This window comes from Macrotis lagotis, chromosome 1 (assembly GCF_037893015.1).
Source record: "Macrotis lagotis isolate mMagLag1 chromosome 1, bilby.v1.9.chrom.fasta, whole genome shotgun sequence".
In the NCBI taxonomy this organism is placed as follows: domain Eukaryota; kingdom Metazoa; phylum Chordata; class Mammalia; order Peramelemorphia; family Peramelidae; genus Macrotis; species Macrotis lagotis.
In genome coordinates, this window is record NC_133658.1 from 665,343,338 (window position 1) to 665,366,357 (window position 23,020).

The window sequence follows — 23,020 nt, forward strand, 5'->3', positions numbered from 1 at the left end:
CTGGGCTTCTTCAAGAAATAAAGAAGCAAGGCTCTAGGATAAAAAGTTTAATTAGCATTAAGTTGAGTCATAGGGACGATATGGCAAGTGATTTGAAGAGAGAATGTCTTAACCTTTAAGTTGTAAAATGTTAATTTTCGTGTCCTAAAAGTCAACAAAGATCATTTATTTATTTATTAAGTGATTAAGCATTAAATGATTCTCTGTAGTTAAAACCAACAAAGCAGCATGATGGGACTGGAAGTTTCTAGTTAATCTCAACAGAATATTAAGGTGAGAGAAGAGGTCTGCAAGACCGTGAAGGACTCATTCGAATTAAAATCAGTGGGACTATCCTGTTGTTGAATTAAATACAAAGTGAGAGTCTAGCTATTTTCACACATATGTAGCTCTCTTTCTTTGACCTATAAGGCTACTTTTTCTGGGGAAATATTTTTCCCAAAGTCACACCATAGGTTTTACCCACTTCCTCTACACCACAAAGTACTCGGGAGTAGATGTTGGAGGCCCAAACACAAAGGGAAGAGCTGGTATTACACAATATAATCATACATATAATTTGAATATATCCAGGATTAATTTATTTCCTTCCACTCTAAGGAAATAAACTCTTTGATAGTATTGACTTTTTTTTTACAAGATTATAAATATGATACAAATATTTCTCAGGCACTGGCTACCTGCTCTGGGAAAGATACAAAGTTTAGCTAGTCTAATAGATAAAACACGAACATAAAGGTTAGAATACACATAATATAATAACCACATTAGAGAGTCACCAAGCAGAATGCCATGGGGGCTTTAAAGAAAAGGTCCTTACCAAGTGAGAGTGGAGATGAGGAGAGGTTTCCTGGAAGATGCAATATTTTAATTGACCTTTAAAGGGTTAGAAGGAATTCAACAATCAAAGAGGTTAAGAGAGGGTAGTAAACAAATAACCTAATAAATGTAAAAGTGTGAGAGCATAGTGTATAGGTTAGACTAGAGGGAGATATGTGAAGTTCAGGCTAAATGTGCAGCACTTAGGTGGAAGGGAGTGATATTAGGCAATATTAGACAAAAGGCTGGTGAGAGTCATGCAAGGTTGTAGAATATTTTTAATATTATGAAAGAAATGTATCTATTAGATCAGTGTAGTCCCAACCAAACTAAACTTTGGAAAAGTAAACTGTCTAGGTGCCATAACCTCCTCTTTGAGGGCAGGGCTATTTCATTTAATAATTTATTATAGCTAACATAGGCCAGGCATTGTGCTAAGAGTGCTTTTATTCTGTCATTTTTCAATTGTGTCTGACTCTTCGTGGCTCCATTTGGAACTTTCCTGGCAAAGATATTGAAAAGGAATGTCATTTCCTTCTCTAGCTCATTTGACAGAGGAGGAAAATTAGACAAACAGGGTCACCTAGCTAAGGAGGATCTGAAACTAGATTTGGACAGAGGATCCATTAAGAGTTTTCTTGCTTAAGATACTGAAGTGGCTTGCCATTTCTTTCTCCAGCTCATACAGGTGAAGTTAAATAGGGTTAAATGATTTGTCCAGGGTTCAACAGCTACTGTCTGAGGTCAAATTTGAATTCAGGACCCATTTGGGTTTTTCTTGACAAAGATAATGCAGTGATTTGTCATTTCCTTCTCCAACTCATTTTACAAATGAGGAAAGTGAAATAAATATGGTTAAGTAACTTGATCAAGGTCATTCAGCTAATAATATGTCTGAGGTCAAATAGGATCAGCACTCTATTATCCATGCCAATTAGCCCCATAAACATATTCGATCTTCACAATAATCCTAGGAAGTAGATGCTATTATTATCATCTTTTTACAATTGAGAAAACTGAAGAAAACAGAGGTGAAGGGATTTCCCAATATCAATGAATATTGATAAGAACTGTGGTAAATATGAAGATACAAAAATAGGCAAGATTCCTGTCCTCAAGGGGTTTACAATTTAAGTTGTTTTATACAGTTTACTAGCATCTAGGCTGGATTTGAACTCATATCTTTTTGAAGTCAGACCCAGCTCTTATCCACTGCACCACCTATCTACCAATTTTGTTTTTGAATTCATAGAACATGGTAAATGATTAACAAATGTCTGCTGGTTGTCTACTGCAGATTTCACTGATCTTGGCTAGGAATTTGGGGAAAAGAGGATTCAAGGTGAGTGGCACAATTAATCAATTATCAACAGTTATTAAAAGACAAAAATCCTGGAAGTCTCTGACCTCAAGTAGTTTATATTTTATTCAAGGAGACAACACATATGTATATATAAATACAAAATAAATACAATATAAACACAAGGTAGTTAGGGAGGGCACCAGCTGGGAGTAGGAGGATGGTGGGAGGTATTTATTTCTATTAGAGGATAAGGAAAAATTTTGTTACAGTGATGCTTGAATTGAGTGTTGAAATGAGGAGGGATTTTGTGAGGCAGGAGGAAGGAGGAAGGGCATTCCAAATAGGAAGAAAAGCTAGTACAAAAGCATAAGAGAGAGGACAACTGGGTAGGACTGTAACTCTCAGGATTGGGAATAAGGAAACTGGAGAAAGTTATATGTTAACAACAAAAAAAGCAGAAGAGGAAGAAAGAAATCTGGCACTCAGTGGATAGTCTGCAGTCAGAAGGACCTAAGTTCAAATTTGACCCCAAGTACTTACACTGTGTGATCTAGGCAATTCACTGATCCCTGTTTGCCTCAGTTTTCTCATGAACTAGAGAAGGAAATAGCCACTTCAGTTATCACACAAGTATCTGCCTAGAAAATTCCAAATTGGGTCACATCAAGTCAGATGCAACATAAAAACAACTCAAAAATATGTTAAATACATTTGTACATATACAATTTATACCAGTTTATTCACTGCCATAGAGAAGGGGGAGGGAAGGGAGGGTGGTAGAAAATGTGGAACTCATAAGCTTGCAAAAGGATGAATGTTGAAAACTGTTAGGTGCACTGGCTACTTGAGTTCTCTGACCATCAGAGGACTATTCTCAGCTTGCAGTGAATGAGACAAGAGGCAGAGATGTTAAAGCACTCCAAATTTTATTAGGGTCACATAGCAGTTTATATCCTAGTCTACTTCCATACTTGTGGACAACTCATGCTACCAGCTTAAGTACCAATTATATTGAAGATTACACATTGGTTAGATCAGTACACATTGGTTAAAGTTACACATTCTTATGCATACTGCATTGCTCTTGCTATAATGCGATTTTTTATCAATGTCAGGACATACAAAGAAACTGGGTCATGCTGATCTCATGGAAAAGCAAAGGGGTTTGGGTCATGCTGGTCTCCTGAGAAACTGAGTCAGTGTGTTTGCAAAACAAGCAGCCAAGAGAGTCTTTAAACCATACCCTTGTCATTTCACAACTGTGGTCCTCAAGGATCCCTAACAGAAAAACTACCTTTTATATAATTGGGAAAAAATTTAAAATAAAAAATGTTAAAGATTTCCAATTGAGAAGCACTATACTAGAGTCTAAGTGCTTTGAGAAGGGAGATTAGTGCTTCTCTTTGTTCTACTCATGATGCTTGAATACTGTAAATATTCAGTAAATACTTGTTGAGATGGGAAAAAAAAAACCCAGATAACTACTTCTAAAAGCTTATCATTGGGTATAGAATCTTAGGGTTCACAGTTCAAAATTTTTTTTTTTCACTTTCACAAATAACCTTATCAAGATAATACAATATGCATATGTATATATATTTCAGAGTGTTTAAGTGTACAATATTTATTATTGTATATAAATATAGAGAGAGAGATAATTTTTTTATTAACAGATTATGGAATAGTGGGATAATTCTATTCATTCTATCCACTCATAATCTTCATCAAATATTTACTAGGCAAGCATCCACTATGTGAATGGCATGCTATCAAGCACTTTAAATATCTTTTCCTTCTTTTTTGGTACTTTGCCTTGCTGCCTCCCACTCTACTGCCATTCCAGGCACACCTCCATGAAAATGACTTTGTTTTTCAAGATATCACCTGTTTCTTTTTATCATTTTCCACTGTGTTATCCTAATTCTAAAAATTATGTAAGTAAATACTGCTAGACTAGAAAGGTACCACCCTAAGATGTTATAAACACAGGACAATTATATAAGAAAACTGCACTGCTCTGAAGCTAGCTTGTGATTGTTCAATAGAAAGAGGGCAAAAGATGCAATCAGAAACCCTAGCACTACCACTTTTTATCTATGACCCTAGGCAAGTCACTTCTCTAATCCTCAAGGAGGGAATTTCGCCAGTCTATCTATTGGTACTGACTTCCTAGCTCTTGCAGGAACAAAACATTCTACTCCTGTGGTATTATTCAAATTAATAGGTTCTCTGCCCTAATGACTGTTTTAGGTATACAAAAAGATATACCAAAAAGTAGTTAAATTTTCATGCAATTAACAGTCAAATAAGAACAATAAAAGAGGTACACAAAAATAGATTATAAGAATTTTAAAATATTAATGAAAAAGTATTAAATAATACCTGACAAAACTATTTAGATATTTCCATATTGCTTCTTTATTGGCATCCTCATTTGCAATTTTCTTATCTTTTATTTGAGCATCATTGGCTGAGTAATTTATCCTTAACCATCTTTTCACTGTAGGAGTAGTATCCCATACCTTTAGCCGTAGACTGATAGTCATTGTGTTTGATCTATTAGGAAACACTTAGACGTGGTCTCTTCTCTGAATATAAAAATATTCATCTTTGAAAAATACTTTTCTGCTTCTGCAGAACTTACAGCAATTGTTCTGACAAAATTTTTGCTCTTTGAACACTTTCAGGAATTGCAAAGTTCTGGGAATTTTTAAAAACATTTCCCAAGAAATCTCGATAATCATTAACATCAATTTGATAATTAAAAATATCATTAAATACAAGCAATTATTCTTCAGTCCATAGAACTCGTACTTCAGTTTTCCAGTAATCTGGCTCCAAAATTTTGAGAAGTTATAATTTATTCCTATCTTGAAATTGGCTACAACTTGTTTTTAAATGTTCACAATCCATTAGTCTTTTTTTTTTCAAGTTCATTATGTTTTCTAAACATCTTTTCCCAAGGAAGCCTGACAAATGGATGATTTTCTACAAATTTTATATTTTTGTATTTTTCTGAAGTAATTAATTCATTAACTTCCCCCGATATGGACTCTTTCCCTTTCCAAACATTTGAAATGCTTTAACAGATCTAATTCCGAGTTTTTCAGCCTTTATTATGTCCATATTTCTTGCTTGCAGTGCATTTAAAAGAAGAGAAATTTCATTTAAAATATCAATCATCGATGCCAAATCAATTATAAAACATCTATTTTTTTTTTTTAATAAAAATAGTGATGTTTTGCTGGATAAACATGCCACACTGCTAGGGTTGACCTTAAACTCCAGGCGGCCCCTCTTGGTCCCAAAACTCTACCAACTTTACAATTTCAATTCCAGGTTGTTCCGGTAAATTCAATTTATTTTTTTGTTAGGTTTTTGCAAAGCAAATGGGGTTAAGTGGCTTGCCCAAGGCCATATGGCTAGGTAATTATTAAGTGTCTGAGAGCGGATTTGAACCCAGGTACTCCTGACTCCAAGGTCCACTGTGCCACCTAGCTGCCCCTCAATTTGGTTCTTATTGGCTTGATGAAAAATTGTAACAACCTGTTCAGAACTCAACATATAATTAGGTATTAGTGCTGTCTAATGGGTGTAAACCAGCTGCATCCTACCCACCACTGCTTCTCCCCTCTTAGTCTCTTGCATTCTCTCTGACTACTGACTGACCCCTCTGGCTTCAAGTCCCAACTAAAATCCCACCTTCTATAAGAGACCTTCTCCAAGCCCTTATAATTCCAGTGCCTTTCCTTTTAAAATTATTTCCTAAAATTACAGTTTGCTTTCAATATAGGTTTGCTTCTCCATGTATAATGTTGTCTTCCCCAGTAGACTGTAAGTTCCTTGAGGGCAGGCTGTCTTTTGCCGCCTTTTATATCCTTGGCACAGTGCCAGATACATAGAAATCAAACAACATTTATTAAGCTCTGGAGTCTGATTACTTATTATAAATAAGTGTTGATATTAATAATTGTTGATAAATTAATCAACAATAGCAAACGAATGATTGATGATTATAAATGTTGATATCAATAATTAATAAATTAATCAACAATAATGAATGATGATTATAAATAAATGTTGATAATAATTATTGATTAATAAATTAATCAGCAACAACAAATGAATAGTTATTATAAATAAATGTTGATAATAATTGTGATTAGCAAGTTCATCAACAATAACATGAATGACTGGTAATTATTATAAATAAATGTTGATATTAACAATTGTTGATACATTAATCAACAATAGCAAATGAATGATTTTTGATTATAAGTGTTGATATCAATAATTAATAAATTAATCAACAATAATGAATGATTGATGATTATAAATAAATGTTGACATTAATAATTGTTGATTAATAAATTAATCAGCAATAACAAATGATTATTATAAATAAATGTTGATAATAATTGTAATTAACAAATTAACAATAACATGAATGACTGATGATTATTATAAATGTTGATATTAACAATTGTTGATAAATTAATCAACAATAATGATTGATGATTACAAATAAATGTTGATATTAATAATTGTTGATAAATTAATCAACAATAATGATTGATGATTATAAATGTTGATATTAACAATTGTTGATAAATTAATCAACAATGAATGAATGATGATTATAAATGTTGACATTAATAATTGTTGATTAATAACTTAATCAGCAAAACAAATGATTATTATAAATAAATGTTGATAATAATTGTGATTAACAAATTAATCAACAATAGCATGAATGACTGATGATTATTATAAATAAATGTTGATATTAATAATTGTTGATTAACAAATTAATCAACAATAACAAATGAATGATTGTTATAAATAAGTTGATAATAATTGATTAATAAATTAATCAGCAATAACAAATGAATAGTTATTATACATGTTGATAATAATTGTTGATTAACAAATTAATCAACTGGTTATTATAAATGTTGATATTAATAATTCAGCAATAACAAATGAACGATTGTTATAAGTTGATATTAATAATTGATTAACAAATTAATCAGCAATAACAAATGAACGATTGTTATAAATAAGTTGATATTAATAATTGATTAACAAATTAATCAGCAATAACAAATGAACGATTGTTGTAAATGTTGATATGAATAGCTGAGGACCCCGGCCTCCACAAGAGCCTGCGGCCGGGGGGGCGGTGCAGCCAGTCGCTTGGGGGAAGCGAGAAGCGCGGGACCGCAAGCGGCAATGCCGAGGCGGAGGGGCGAGGCCTGGGCGGGGCGGGCCCGAGCCGCAGCCTCCCTGCGGGCCGCCCCGGGGCCCCCTCCCCAGCCTGCCCTCCCCCCGTCTCTCTCTCCACTTCCGCCGCCGCAGAGCCGGTACCCACGCCGCCGCGGCGGCCGGGGCAACCCAGCCTGGGAGCTGGGGGCCGAGCGGAGAAGGCGCGGGAGGAGGCCCGGGCGCGGGGAGGAGGCCCGGGCGCGGGATGCGGCGGCGCTGCAAGGCGCGGCTGCGGCCGGCCCCGAGGCTGCGGCCGGCCCCGAGGCTGCGGCCCGGCCCGGGCCCGTGGCTGCGGCTGCTGTGGCTGCAGCCGCTGGTCCTCCTCCCCTTGGGCCCGGCGCAAGGGGCGGCGGCGGCGGCCGCGTTATCAGGTAACCTGCGGTGCCGCGCCCCGATCGCCCGCTCTTTCCTGCCCCGTTTCCTTTCTGTTTTTGTCTTTCCCCCCGCAGTTGCGCGCCTGCCCCTGGTGGGAGGGGAATGTGCCCTCCCGGTGGAAGCCCAGCCTCTGGCCCGGCTTCTGCGGGCGGGCGGGCGGGTCCGGGCCGCCCCCCGCCCCATTTCCCCAGCCAGGTGGGCTGGAACACCCGACGGGAGGGAAGGCGGGCTGCCACTTTCTTTTTCTCTCCGCTCTTAGCCCGCCGTGGCACGCACCACCCCTGTACTTCCCGCCTTTCCTCTATATTGTGTCCCTTCCGTCCCCCAAATCTGCACTCATCTTGCCAAATGTGGTGTCTCCTTTACTAATAGTTTTCCCCACATGGCTGTTTCTGAATCTCTGAATCTAGGGCCCTTGTCTCAGTGAGGCATTACAGGAAGGCTTCTGGTTCCCTCCTAAGTCTCGGCCCGGGCCAGGGAGTGCAGAACTGAGATATTCTGGACCCCAGATGACTTGGCTGTATTTGAGGCTGGTAAGCTTCTGGGCCATTTAGTTTTCATTCTTACCCAAGTCCTGGAAACTTTGTTATTATCCATGAGAATAAGTTTTTCCTCATTGTATGAGCTTTAGTAGTATTTTTTTTTTTTGCTAGGCAATGGGGGTTAAGCGCCTTCCCAAGGCCACACAGCTAGGCAATTATTAAGTGTCTGTGGCCGGTGTTGAACTCAGGTCCTCCTGACTCCAGGGCCTCTGCCCTATCCACCTAGCATTCCCAGTATCAAATTTTGATCACCACTAATTTAACCATGTGATCTTTAGCAAGACACTTAAACCTCCCTTAGGCTCTTTTTTTCTTTATTTCTAAAATAAGGGAGTTGAATGAAATGATTATTAATTCCATTTCCAGCTCTTAAATTTTTTTTGTATGATATATTATACACTCCTATTTCCCCCCAAATCTTAATTCCAAGAAATGGGGGGCATCCAGCCCTCCACAAAGCTCCTTTATCCTGTTTGGAGGGAAGCCAAGTCAGTTAAATGGGAGGAGCTAGTGGTTGGCTGGCAGTGGAAAATAGAACCTCCTATGATTTTCAGCCAATAGGTGGAGCCCCTAGTAACTTTGAAGTAAATAGTTGTCTTTAAGTGCCTGAAAGAATTGAAATGAAGCATAATTCACACCAAGTCAGTTTCCTTTTCTAAAAAGTTATCTTTTTTCATTGACATCTCTGAACTGAGAAAGTCTGTCCTTGAACTTAAAAGTAGCTCTCTGGACATATCAGTATATTTGATAATTACAGTCCCAACTTCATTCTTCTTCTAATAGGTCCTCTGGAGAAATAAAAATATTTTAAGACATCTGTTTTAGCAGGTCAGAAAGAGGTCATTCAGACTGAAATTGATTCCACTTGCTGTCTTGATGCTTGAACCCATTCTTTTAGGTACAAAAGATAAGCAAACTTTTCTCCCAGATTGAAATTTCCTTTACCACCCCCCTTCCCGCAACCTTTGAAGAAACCAAAATAATTAAAGTATAGTTCAATAATCATTTAATTCATGTTTTTGACTGGTCATATTTCGAAATATCTGTTTCTTAGAAAATTTTATTTATTTTGAGTTTTTACAGTTTTTCCCCCTAATCTTGCTTCCCATCCCCCACAGAAGGCAGTCTGCTAGTCTTTACATTGTGAAATATCTATTTTACATATAAAAGAAACTCAGATTTTATGGAAGTATTTTATTAAATCACCTGAAGAAGCAGGCTCCAGGACTGGTCTTGGGAGTCACAAAAATCTGAAATCAAGACCTGTCTTGGATAGATGTTGCCTTATAGGATTAGCAAATCACCTCCCTGATGTTATGGTCTTCTTCAAGAACAAAGGACATTAGCAAATCACTTAACCTCTTGGTTCAGATTTTGGAGGAAAGAGTGAGGCAAAGGATTTTATGTAGCTTTGCCTCAACTCATATTCAATTCATGTACAAGTCAAGACATTACCTTCATGATGTCATTGGTCCTTTTTGAGAAGAAGGATGAACAAGAATAACTAATTGCATTTGAAGTGCTGAGTTGTTGATGTTTCAATGGACAGTTTCCACACTGGTGTTCTCTATGCCCATAAAAATCACAATTCCTGTGCCATAAAAAACCCTGACTGACAGTATGGGGGGGTAATTTTAAAGTTGCCCAGGACTTGGGAGATATTTTTACATATATTTAAAATGACTAAAACTAAGTTATTACTTCTGGCTGGAAGTTTTGTTTTTTTGAGTTTGAATGAACTTTTAAATAGTTTTGAATATGAGAAATAGAATAATAATAAATGGAATCATATGTTTAGAACTGGAAGGGACCTTAGAATCCATTCAAACCAACCTACCTTATTTTATTTATGAGGAAACTGAGAAACAAGGAGGTTAAGTCAAGATGTCAACAAGTATAAATACTTGTTGACATGCTCCTGGGAGCCAGGCAATGTGCTAAGAGGTAGGAATACAAAGAAAAGCAAAGGTAGATCAGTCCCAAATCCCAAGGACCACATAGTCTAAATTGGAGAGACATACATACATGCATGATGATGTTTTTCCTTTGTCCTTGAAGAAGACCATAACATCAAGGAGGTGATGCCATGGCAAGCATTTGAATTGAATTTGAGTGAGAGGGTGCTGTGCTAAATCACTAGCCTCACTTTCTCCTCCAGAGCCATCTGGGTCCAGTGGCCAGATACAAATCAGACCAACTGGAGATGGCCCTGGATGCAAAGCAGTCAGAGTTAAGTGATTTGTCTAAGGTCACACAGCTAGTAAGTGACAAGTGCATGAGACTGGATTTAAACTCCTGACCTTCTGTCTCCAAGGCCAGTGCCCTATCCACTACACCATGTAGCTGCCCTTATATACATATATATATATATATACATATATATATATATATATATATATATATATACATATATATATACACATACATACAAGATGATGGATTGATAGGATTAAGAGAGATTATTATTATTATTATTAGGGATAGCATTAAAGTAGATTAGGAAATGCTTCTTATAAAAAGTTGAATTTTAGCTGAGACTTGAGAGAAGCTAGGAGATGGAGATTAAGGAGGTGGAGTATTCCATACTGCCTCTGAAAAGGCAGTGTGGAGGAACACTGAGGAGGCCAATATCACTGGATCTCAGAGTATACAGAGGCAAGTAGGATATAAGAAGGTTGAAAATATAGGAAGGGGACAAATTATGAAGGATTTTAAAACCAAAGAGAGCATTTTTATATTTGATCTTGGAGGTAATAGGGAGTCACTATAGTTGATCTTTGTTTTCAGAAGGTCAATTTGGCAACTGAGTGAAGGATAAATTGGAATGGATGGGATGGGATGAAATAAGGTAGACCAGAAGGCTATTTATTGCAGTAGTCTAACCTTCAGGAATAGGGGGGCATGCACCAGGATGATAGCAGTGTCAGTGGAATGAAAGTGCATACTGAACTGGGAAAGATAAAAGGGTTTTTGACTACTGATGGGTGACAAGAAAGTGTGAAAAGTTGAATCTTTGAACTTGGGTGCATTAGAGGGTTAAGTGACACTTAACCCTCTAATGCACCCAAGCTCAAAGATGTTTTCACTGCCCTAAAAATGAAGAAAATGCTTTAAGGGAGGAATGGCTGCTTGTGATGAGCTCTATTTCTAAAAAAGTTACATGACTCATATATAAATGATTTAGAGAGAACTTCACTTTTTAAGAAGACCTAAAATGAATAATTTAATAATGAAAGCAATTATGTTTATTTCAAAAGTTTGGATTTATGTGAGATAGCCTTATTAAAAAAATTCTTCATTATTTTTTCCAATTGCATGCAAAGGTAGTTTTCAACAGTCATCCATTTGCAAGTTTATGAGTTAAGCAGTTTTCCACCACCCTGCCTTCCTTAGCCCCCTTCCCATGGCAACCAAAAAATCTGGTAAAAGTTGTATATGTACAATCATGTTTAACATATTTCCTATATTAGTCATGTTGTGAAAAAGGAATTAGAACTAAGGGTAAAAAAATGAGAGAAAAAATGTGAAAGAAGTTTTAAAAAGTGAACATAGTATACTTTGCACTGCCTTTGGACTCCATAATATTTTCTCTGAATGTGGATGCCATTGTTCATAGCAGGTCCCCAAGGATTAACCTTGATCACTGAACTGCTGAGATATCCATCATGGTTGATTATCTCTTAATGTTGCTGGCAGTGTATACAATGTGCTCTTGATTCTGCTCACTTCTATGTGGGATGTTCTTAAGCTGAGGTATATCTATATAAACAAACAGCTCTTAAGTAATACTTAATGCGAATCTTGAGAAAGACTTAAAGTAAGGGTAGCCAAAGTCAAGGATGAGATGTGAATTGTTCCATGGCTGAATAGATAATTAAGCTTGGTGTCATGTAAAGAACATTGGGTTTGGAGATGGAGGATTTATGTTGAATTCCCTACTTATCCCTATAACTTCTATGGCTTCTCACAAGATATTTAGCCTTTCTTGTGCCTTTGTTTCCTTTGATCTCTTCTGTGTCTAAATCATCTGATCTCCAATGTGCACTTGCCAGGGCAAAACATCATAAAGGTAGCAGCTAGGAATATTGTAATCACTTTGACGTGAAAAATGCTATTCCTAGGTCCTACAAGAAACTGCAAAGGCAATATTTCCCAAGATCTTTTTTTTTCTCCCCCCCCAGATCTTTTGAAAGAATCAGGATCCAGTTGGAGCCCCAAATTAAGCTAGGGTCTTAATTGGGAAGAAAATAAAAGGTATGGGTCACTTAATCTCAATACCAAGGGAAGTTGTGCTGATTCTTAGTATATGTGACATTCTCCTAATTGAATGGTCATTTTATTTTCTTTTTAAAAATTAAATAAAAAAACCCATTGTATTTCTTTATTTATTTCAACTATATGCAATGGTAGTTTTTACCAATCTTTTTTTTTTCACAAGGTTTCAGTTTTTACAATTTTCCTCTCTACTTTCCTTCCCTCCCCCTTCCCTTGACAGAAAGCAATCTGGTATAAGCTTCTTAACTTCCTTCTTGTTTATTTTATGTTTAAATTTATCTAATTCTAAGAGAGGGATGTTGAGATCCTCAGCTAGTAGAGTTTTGCTGTCTATGTTTTCCTATAATTCATTTAGCTTCTTCTCTAAGAATTTGAATGCTATACTACTTGGTGCTTACATGTTTAGTGTTGAAATTATTTCATTGTCTATGGTACCTTTTAGGAAGATAATAAGTTTCCTTCCTTATCTCTTTTAATGAGAACTATTTTTGCAACTACTTTGAGAAAAGGATTACTATTCCTTCTTTTTTTCATTTTAGCCTGAAGCATAACATATTCTTCTCTAGCTTTTACCTTTACTCTATGGGTATATTTCTGCTTCAAATGTTTCTTGTAAGCAGCATATTATAGGATTCTGTTTTTAATCCACTGTTATCTGCTTCTGTTTTATGATATAGTTCATCCAATTCATATTCAAAGTCATAGTTACTAACCCTTTATTATCCTCCATACTGTCTCTCCTCTGTTTGTAATTTCCCCCTTTTTTCACCTTATCCCTCCCCAATGTTTTGCTTCAATGTATTTCCCCCTTCTATCCATCACTATCCTCTTTCTTTTGCCTTTCCTTTTTCCCCTTCTTCCTCCCCTTCCTTCTCTCCTTCTCCTTCCCTCTCTTTCCACCCCCTATTTCCCCTCCCAATAATTGAAAGGCAAGATAAATTTCTAAACTCAACTGTTGTTTGTGTATTATTCCCTCTTTGAATCAAAACCAATGAGAGTAAGATTCAGGCAGTTTTCATCTCCTTCCTTCTTTCCCTCTGTTGTAGTAGCGCTCTCTCTCTTCAGGTGATGTAATTTACCCCATACAAGTTCCCCCTTCCTCCTCTTTCTTTATAGTCCCCCTGCTTTTTTAATGAAAGAAATTTTTTAAAAATTATTCCATCAGGGGCGGCTAGGTGGCGCAATGGATAAAGCACCAGCCCTGGAGTCAGGAGTACCTGGGTTCAAATCCAGCCTCAGACACTTAATAATTACCTAGCTGTGTGGCCTTGGGCAAGCCACTTAACCCCATTTGCCTTGTAAAAAAAACTTTAAAAAATTATTCTATCAAGGTCATGGACATACAATGAATGTCCATACCTTCAGCCTAAATATATTCTGTATAATAGAGTTACAGTTCTCAGGACTTATGAGAATCTTCCTCCTAGGTGGAGATGAAACCAGTTTAATCTTTTTGGATAACAGTTTTTTTTCCTTTTCCCCTGTTTAACTTTTTATGTATCTCGTGAGTCTCCAGTTTGAAGGTGAAATTTTCTGTTTAGCTTTTATCTTTTCATCAGGAAAGTTTGAAAGTCACCTATTTTGTTAAATGTCCATCTTTTCCCCCTGAAAGAAAAGGGTCAGTTTTGGTTGATAATGGATGCTTGGTTGCAATCCAAGTTCCCTTGCTCTCCAGAATATCATATTCTAGGTCCTTGAATTCCTTAATGTTGATACAGGCAGGTCCTCTGTAGTCCTGACTGTGGCTCCTTGGTATTTGAATTTCTGGCCACTTTCAGGATTTTCTCCTTGATCTGATAATTCTGGAAATTGGCTACCATATTCCTTGGCATTTTCACTTTTCCCTCTGGTTCCAAGATATCAGAGCACTTCTCCTTAACTGTATCCTGAAGTATGAAGTCCAGGTCTTTTTTTTTTTTTTGATCCAGGTTTTCGTGTAGTCACATGATTCTTAAATTGTCTCTTCTGGATCTATTCTATTGTTTTACCAATGAGGTATTTTACATTTTTTTCTATTTTTTTAAAAAAAATTTTTTTAACAGATTCTTGGTGTCTCATGAAGTCAGTTTCCACAGATCCCAATATATTGCTCAGAGAGTAATTTTCTGTATTCAGGTTTTGCATCTTTTTTTCCATTTGATCAATTCTATTTTTAAAGATGTTATCTTTTCCTTTTTTTCCCAGTTGTGTTTTTGAGGTAATTTTCTTTTTTGCATTTGTCCAATTGTATTTTTTTCCTTCCCAATTTCAATTCCTTCAATTTCTTTTTCTCTTCTTATTGCTGAAGTTAGCATTTCTAATATAATATTGAATAGTATTGGTGATAACCAGCAACCTTGTTTCACTCTTGATCTTATTAGGAATGCCTTTAACTTATCCTCATTGCATATAATGCTTATTGATGGTTTTAGATAGATATTGCTTATTATTCTAAGGAACAATCCATTTATTCCTATGCTCTCTAGTGTTTTTAGTAGGAATGGGTGCTGTCCAATTGTATTTTTAAAGAATTTGTTTTCTTCTATCTTTTTTTTTTGTTTTAAGATATTAATTTTCTCTTTCATTCCTTTTCCCAATTTTTCCATTTGGTTTTAAAACTCTTTTCTGATCTCTTCTAAGTAGTCTTTCTAGGCTGGAGACCAATTCATATTCTCCTCTGAACCTTCACATATAGTGTCCTTTCTGTCCTCCTTTTCTCAGCTAGTATCCTTATCTCTAAGGTACCATTCAACAGACCCAGCTTTGCTCTGCCTTTCTTCATTTTGGGATGCTAGCTTTCCCTGGGTCTTGTGTTGGGGTCTTGTTTGCAGATCTTCGACGTTGAGGGCCCCATTGGAGTTACAGGAAGTTACTCTGTGGACCAATCAGTAAGGAACTCCAGAAGCTTTCTCTGGATTGTCTGTGGTAGAGGTATCAGCAGCCTGGGGTTGGATCTGGGCTGTCCTCACCCAGCCCAGTCACTGGGCTAGGCAGTCAGGGCTAGAAACCCCAGAGGGGCTCTGGGTTATCAGTGCTGGGGACCCCTCCCCCCCCCCCCACACACCTGGGCCTTGGGGCAAGATGAGAAAGCCAGGCCCTCCTGCAGGAACGTCAGGGGCTCCTCTGGGAGCTGACCAGCTCAGTGTCCTGGGCAACCCTGCTGGAGCTCTCCCAGGCTGCCCCCCATACTCACTGCCAAGGTTTCTGCTCAGGTAAGTCCCTCACCCTGGTGCTCTGGACCTCTGTGTTCTGCCCTGGGCTTGTCCAGGCTTCCCTCAAGACAAACCTTGCTGGAAGATGTTCCCCTTTGCTCTTTTGTGGGTTCTGAGAGAAAATCAGGAGAACTTAAAACAGTGTCTGGTTCCTCTCTGCTATTTTGACTGGAAGTCTATGTCATTTTGTTTTTAAATTTTTTCCTATTTTATTTTTAAAATTTATGTTATTATTTTATTTTTATTTTTTTATTTTTTGCAAGGCAAATGGGTTTAAGTGACTTGCCCAAGGCCACACAGCTAGGTAATTATTATGAAGTGTCTGAGGCTGGATTTGAACTCAGGTACTCCTGACTCTAGGGCTGGTACTCCTGACTCCAGGGCTGGTACTCTATCCACTGTGCCACCTAGCTGCCCCTTAAAATTTATGTTATTGATAATATTTTTAAAATATTATGTTATGTTTTGGTCCTCAAACATAGCAAATGAGTGTTCCCATTTAACTAAGAAAAACAGTTACTGATTGTTTGCAGCATTTCAAATTATAAAAGCAGCCCTGTGATAAAGTGGATAGTGCACTAGGGCTGGAGTCAGCAAGACCTGAATTCATATTTGACCTCAGATTCTTAGTAGCTGTAGGACCTTAGGCAGCTCACTTGACCTCTCCCAGTCTCAGTTTCCTCGTCATAGCCATTAATAGCGTTCTAACCCTGTGAGGGTTATTGAGGATCAAGGGAGATAATATTTATGACATAATAGTAGATGCTTTGTGAATGCTTATTCCTTTTCATTCTTCCTAGAGTCCCCCATCTGTGGGGAAAAGAAGAGATGCTTTTTCATCTTTGAGTCATCATTTCATAGAAATATTTGAGTCATTAGAATACAAAGCAGTTTTTAAAAAACTGTCTTCAGATATAATTTCTGTTCACACATTAAAATATTATATATTGTGACAGATAGATCTATGGAGATAATCTTGTACAGTGATCCATTGAGTATTGATAACAAGTGAGGTGATAATATATTCCACTTAAAGAATCCACCACTGACATGGAAAACATCCAACTTGAAATTCAAATAAAAAGCTTCTCTAGTTTTTTTCCTTTTCTTTTTAAACTTTTATTTGGTGTATCCTGATTTTATATTCTCCAATATACTTTCCCTCTTCTTTTCCAAGAACCATCCCTTATTAAGTAGTATTTTAAGAAGAGGAAATCAAAAGAATTTCAGAAAACTAGCACATCTAGTCTGACATTATATGCTCTGTTTTAAATCTATAGTCCTTACCACTTCCAGAAAGGAAGGTATGTTTTCATATTTCACCTTTGGAGCTGATCTTGATCATTAACGTTTCCCAATTTTCAGTTTCAATTGTTCTGGTTTTTTTTTCCATTTATTTTGTTGTAAACATAGTAGGTATTGTTTTCCTGTTCTGCTTACTTCATTTTGCATTTATTCATATAAGCCTTCCTAGTATTGTTGTTCAATGTGTCTGACTCATCTTGATCCCATTTAAGGGGGTTTTCTTGGCAAAGATACTGGACTGGTTTGCTATTTCCTTCTCTAGCTCATTCAACAGATGAAGAAACTGAGGCAAACAGGATTAAAGGACTTGTCCAGGTTTACAGTAAATGTCTGAGGCCAGAGTTGAGTCTTTATTACTTCAGGTCTGGGACTCTATTCACTACCCAGCTGCCCTATAAACCTCCCCATACATCTCTGTATTAAGCATTTCTATCAGCAAAATAGTATTCCATTTTTTCCCTTAAAACAACAATTATTTAGTTATTCCCTAACTTGTTTAGTTACTTCCAGATCCTACAGGCATCTACTTTATTTCCATTTCTTTAATATGACAAAAAAATTTTCTATAACTATTTTGTTGAATGTGGAACCTTTTTTCTCTCATTGGTATCCTTGTGATATATGTCAAACAGTAGCATCTCGGTGCCAAAGGGTTATTAGCATAGTTCCATATTGTTTTCCAGAAAGATCAGACCAATTCATAGTTCTTCCAACAGGGTGTGTAATATTATTGACCTACTACTCTTCAAACACTGATTGTTCCCAGATAATGTTGTCTTTGTCAGTTTACTTATGGTGAAGTGTATTAAGAAGTTTATTCACATCTTTTGATCATGCAGAGACTTGGGATTAGTTCTTATAAATTTGTTTTAATTCCCTTTATTTCTTTTTTCCTTTTTTTTTTTTAGATTTTTCAAGGCAATGGGGTTAAGTGGCTTGCCCAAGGCCACACGGCTAAGTAATTATTAAGTGTCTGAGGTTGGATTTGAACCCAGGTATTCCTGACTCCAAGGCTGGTGCTCTATCCACTATGCCACCTAGTCACCCCTTGTATTCCTTTTATTTCTTGAGTGTTAGACTTTCATAAGATATATTTAATGCAGAGATGCTTTCCCAGTTGTTCACTTTTCTTCTCATTCTAGTTGCATAAATTTTTGTAGAAAAGCTTTTCAGTTTTATGCAAATAAAATTATTGCTTTATTTTTATTCATGACTTTTGCCCATTATTGGTTAAAAAATTCTTTCTATAGCCAATCTGCTTTTTTTGTCATCTGTCATTTAATTGCCTGGTTATTTTTCATTTTGAGCTCACAGTGATAAATATTTTCATATATACATGCTATAAGATGCTTATCTAAACCTTATTTCTGTCAAACTGCTTTCCAGTTGTATAAATCTTATTAAATAAAGAATGCTTCCTCAAAAAATTTCTGTTCTTCAGCTTATTTAATATCTTTTGGGGGTTTAGTACATGATTCATCAGATCTTCCATAATCATTTCTTCTGATTCTTTTAGTTCTACTTAAATCTTTATCCAGTTATGTTCTTTCTTACAATCATCTTTTTCTTGTTCTTTTATGACCTCCAACCATGAAACTGCTCATTACTAAGTTTTCCATGATAGTTGTACTTGTTTACCTTTATTATGATGTTCTTGTTTGAAGTGTTTGTTAAGTCAAATATTTTGGATATATCTGTTGATTTTTTTTTCATTTACAGGAATACCTCAAATGTGCCTTCCTTTTGTTGAATTTTCATCTTTTCTCATTATTTATTTGGTTCAGATCTTCAGGGAATGTTATTTTGGGTTGTGTCTCAAGTTTCTTTGCCTTCAAGCTCATATTGTTTCATTCTTTTCTGAGATTTATCACAAAGGCAGAATAATCTTGGCTTGTTTGAGTTTTTCCCTTTGTAATTGAAGATCTTTCTCCTGTCCACCTGCAAATTTTATCGTTAATCATTGAAATTGTTAACCACTAAATATCTTGGAATTTAAAGTGCAATTTGTTTTTTTTCCTGGCAGCTCACTATAGATTCATTCCATGTCCAGAAATTCTGGATAGTTTTCTTGTATTATTTCTTTCAGTATGATACTTGATTTTTCTTTTTTTTTTCTTTTTTTTTTTAGTTTTTGCAAGGCGGTGGGGTTAAGTGGCTTGCCCAAGGCCACACAGCTAGGTAATTATTAAGTGTCTGAGGCTGGATTTGAACTCAGGTACTCCTGACTCCAGGGCCAGTGGCCCTTGTTTTTGTTTTTTAATCTATGCCAGGACCTTCGATCTAGAGCTGTCAGAGGCTTTAGAAACTATCTAGTCCAGCAATCTCATTTTGTAGATGAGGAAATTGAGATCTAGGGATTGTTGCCTCTTGCAAAAGCCCATTTTTCTTATTTTTTTTAACCAATATAAGATAACTTTTTTTTTTAATTAAAGGTAAAAGTCTTTGGTCTTTGTTCAAACTCCACAATTCTTTCTCTGGTTACAGATGGTATTCTTTATCACAGATACCCTCAAATTGTGCCTGATTGTTGCACTGATGGAATGAGCAAGTCCATTAAGGAGAGTAGATTGAAAAGATTTCAAAGAAGAATATAGCTAAAATTATTACCAAGTTATCTGAAAGGAGTGGGGAGCCATTTAGAATGACATTCTTGACCCAGATTATTTCAGTTAAGAAGAAAGTGGGGAGATATCTAAACAGACTGATGAGCATACATAAGGAATTTATTGATCAACTTCAGTTTTTTTTTAAATGTATATAGAAATTAGAAACAAAACAGGCAATGGAAGATGGCTTCCTTTTATAAAATACACCCAGCTAAATGTTTCATAGTTGTTTCATTATGAGAGTTCCTTCTAATAACAATATTTTCACAGCATCCAAATCAAAAAGAGTTAAATTCTCCAATGACTCAGTTTAACAGCATTTCTTTTGCAGTGGTTTCTCAGAATTTATAATACATGAAAATTTAGAAACAATAATAACATTCACAATATCATGAATTAAAGAATACAACAAAACTTTATCACTATCAGATGACATCAAATCAGACAAATGCATTTTAGAATTATCTTACTTAGAAAATCATTCACTTTATTACCTTTAGCATTTTCTACCAATCACATTTAAAACCTAATATTCAATTACCTAGTATGGAAGAAGTGCATTCAATCAATGAAATAAAAATAATTGACATTTATGTAGTGCTTACCTTATGCTAGGTCTTGTGTTAAGTGCCTCATGTTCATGTAATTCTCTCAATAGCCCTGAGAGATGGGTGCAAATTTATCCCTTTTACAGATTAGTAAATTACTTCATGATCTCAGTAGTTCCTGTGGGTTAAATTATCTTCTCTATACTGAACCTCAAATTTGCTGTTTTACCATCTCTAATCACCTTTCAGACATGATGAACTGGATGTTAAGCAGCTATCTCAACTAAACAAGTTGAAAACAATGCGTAATGCTTTACTCTTCTACCCCTTCCATTATTGTTCTGATGTGACTTTTTTTTTTTAGTTTTTTTGCAAGGCAATGGGGTTGAGTGGCTTGCCCAAGGCCACACAGCTCGGTAATTATTAAGTGTCTGAGTCCGGATTTGAACTCAGATCCTCCTGACTCCAGGGCTGGTGTATCCACTGTGCCACCCAGCCGCCCCATCCTTCATATTGTTGAGAGCAATACTACCCTCCTAGTTTTTTTAGGCTCAAAATCTAGGTGTTATCATTGATTCCTTATCTCCTCCCCCCCCAATCCAATCCCTTGCCAAGGTCTGTCAGTTTCACTTTTAAAATATCTCTCCAAGGGGCAGCTAGGTGGCGCAGTGGATAGAGCACCAGTCCTGGAGTCTGGGGTACCTGAGTTCAAATCCGGACTCAGACACTTAATAATTACCGAGCTGTGTGGCCTTGGGCAAGCCACTCAACCCCATTGCCTTGCAAAAGCCTAAAAGAAAAAAATCTCTCCAATAAGCCTCTTTTTCTCCTCTAACTCTGATTCTACTTTGGTACAGAGCCTCATCCCCTCATTTCAATAGCTGCTGGTGGTCCTGCCTGCCTCAAGCCCCTCCCCATTCCATCCATCCTCCATTCAACCATGAAAGTGATTTTCCTAAAGCACAGGTCAGACCTTATCATTCTCCCTTCCAGTAAACTTCCTATTGAATCCAAGATCAAATACAAAAATAGTCTGTTTGGTATTCAAAGCCCATTGTAACCTAGCTCTCTTCTACCAGTTCAGTCATTTTTACATCTTCCTCCCCATTATGTAGTCTTTGATTCAGTGGCTCTAAGTGTTTTTTCTGGCTGTCATGTTCTTCCTCATCTGTGCCTACTGGTTTTCTTTAAGTTCCAAATATGATCCCATCTTTTACAGGGTATCTTTTCCAACCCCATTAATTAAATTGCCTTTCTTCTATTAATTATTTCCTATTTTTCCAATATATAGCTTGTTTGTTATATCTCCTGTTAAACTGAGAGCTTCTTGAGAATATTAGCTTTACCTCTTTTTATTATATCTCAACTACTAAATGCATGCTTGATACATAATATTTTATTGGCTTCCAGCTACTCTGTAAATTCTTCCATAGTACCATTTCTAATTATTTTTATTAATTTTTATATTTTTTTTTTCCAATTATATGCAGAGATAGTTTTCAACAGTCATTTTTTGGCAAGGTTTTACATTTCACATTTTCTCCCTTCCTTTCCCCTTCTTCCTGAGAGAAAGCAATGTAATATAAGGTTACAAAGATATAACTGTTAAACATAAACCCATATTAATCCACATTGTGAAAAAATAATCAGATCAAAACAGGAAAAAATTAGAGTGAAAAAAACCATAATACATTAGACAACTTTTTAAATATCACAAATGATATTTTATTTTTCCAGTTACTGCTTTGAAAGTTTTTCAACATTCATCCATATGCATATGCGTATTTATAAGTTGCATAATTTCCTTTCACTCTCCCTTCCCACCCCTCTCCTCTCAACAGCAAACAGTCTGGTGAACATTGTACTTATGTATTTGTATTTAACCTGTTTACAGATTAGTCATTTTCTGTATGAGGAATTAGGTCTAAGGAAAAGGAAAGAAAATATGAGATAGAAAAGAAAAACAAGATAAATTTTTAAAAAATGAACATAGTATTCATTCAGACTAAGTTTTTCTTTGTTTTTCCTTTGGATGTGGACAGCATTGCCCATAATAAGTTTCCCAGGATTGTCCTAGCTCTGAACTGCTGAGAGGAACTGTGTCCATCAAGGTTGATTGACTCATAGTGTTGATGTTAATATGTACAATGCTCTCTTGGTTCTTCTCCATTTGCTCAGCATCAGATTCTGTAATTTGTTCCATGCTTCTCTAGAATCCAACCATTCATGGTTTCTTATAGAACAGTAGTACTCTATAACATTCATGTACCATAACTTGTTGAACCATCCCCCAGTTGATGGGCATCTCCTCAATTTCCAATTCTTTGCTACTACAAAAGAGCTGTTAAGAATATTTTGGAACATGTGGGACTTTTCCCATGTTTTTTATGATTTCTTCTGGATATAGGCCTAGTATTTGATATTGTGGTGACGTCAAAGGGTATTATAAGTTTTATTGCTCTTTTGGCATAGGTCCATATTGCTCTCCAGAATGGATAGTTCAGTTTACAACTCCACCAACAGTACATTAATGTCCCAATTCTGCCCCCCCCCACAACCTCTTCAACAATGATTGCTTTTCCTTTTTTGTCATCTTAGTCAAATCAGATAGATGTGAGGTGGTACCTTATCTCTAATGGGTCACAATTTGAAACATTTTTCATATGATTATATATAGTTTTAATTTCTTTATTTGAAAACTACCTATTCATCTCCATTTATCAATTGGAGAAATGACTTGTAACCTTATAAATTTGATTTAATTCTCTATATATTTTAGGAAATGAGACCT

General features: G+C 36.4%; 1 protein-coding gene across 1 annotated transcript in view; it reads left to right on the plus strand.

Annotated features, from left to right (window-relative positions):
* Positions 1-23,020, plus strand: part of NEMP2 (nuclear envelope integral membrane protein 2) — a 143,619-nt gene that overhangs the window by 99,719 nt on the left and 20,880 nt on the right. Inside the window, exon 2 of the mRNA XM_074212544.1 lies at positions 7,285-7,758. Within this exon, the coding sequence (XP_074068645.1) occupies positions 7,285-7,758 (474 nt within the window). The remainder of the gene's footprint in view (positions 1-7,284; positions 7,759-23,020) is intronic.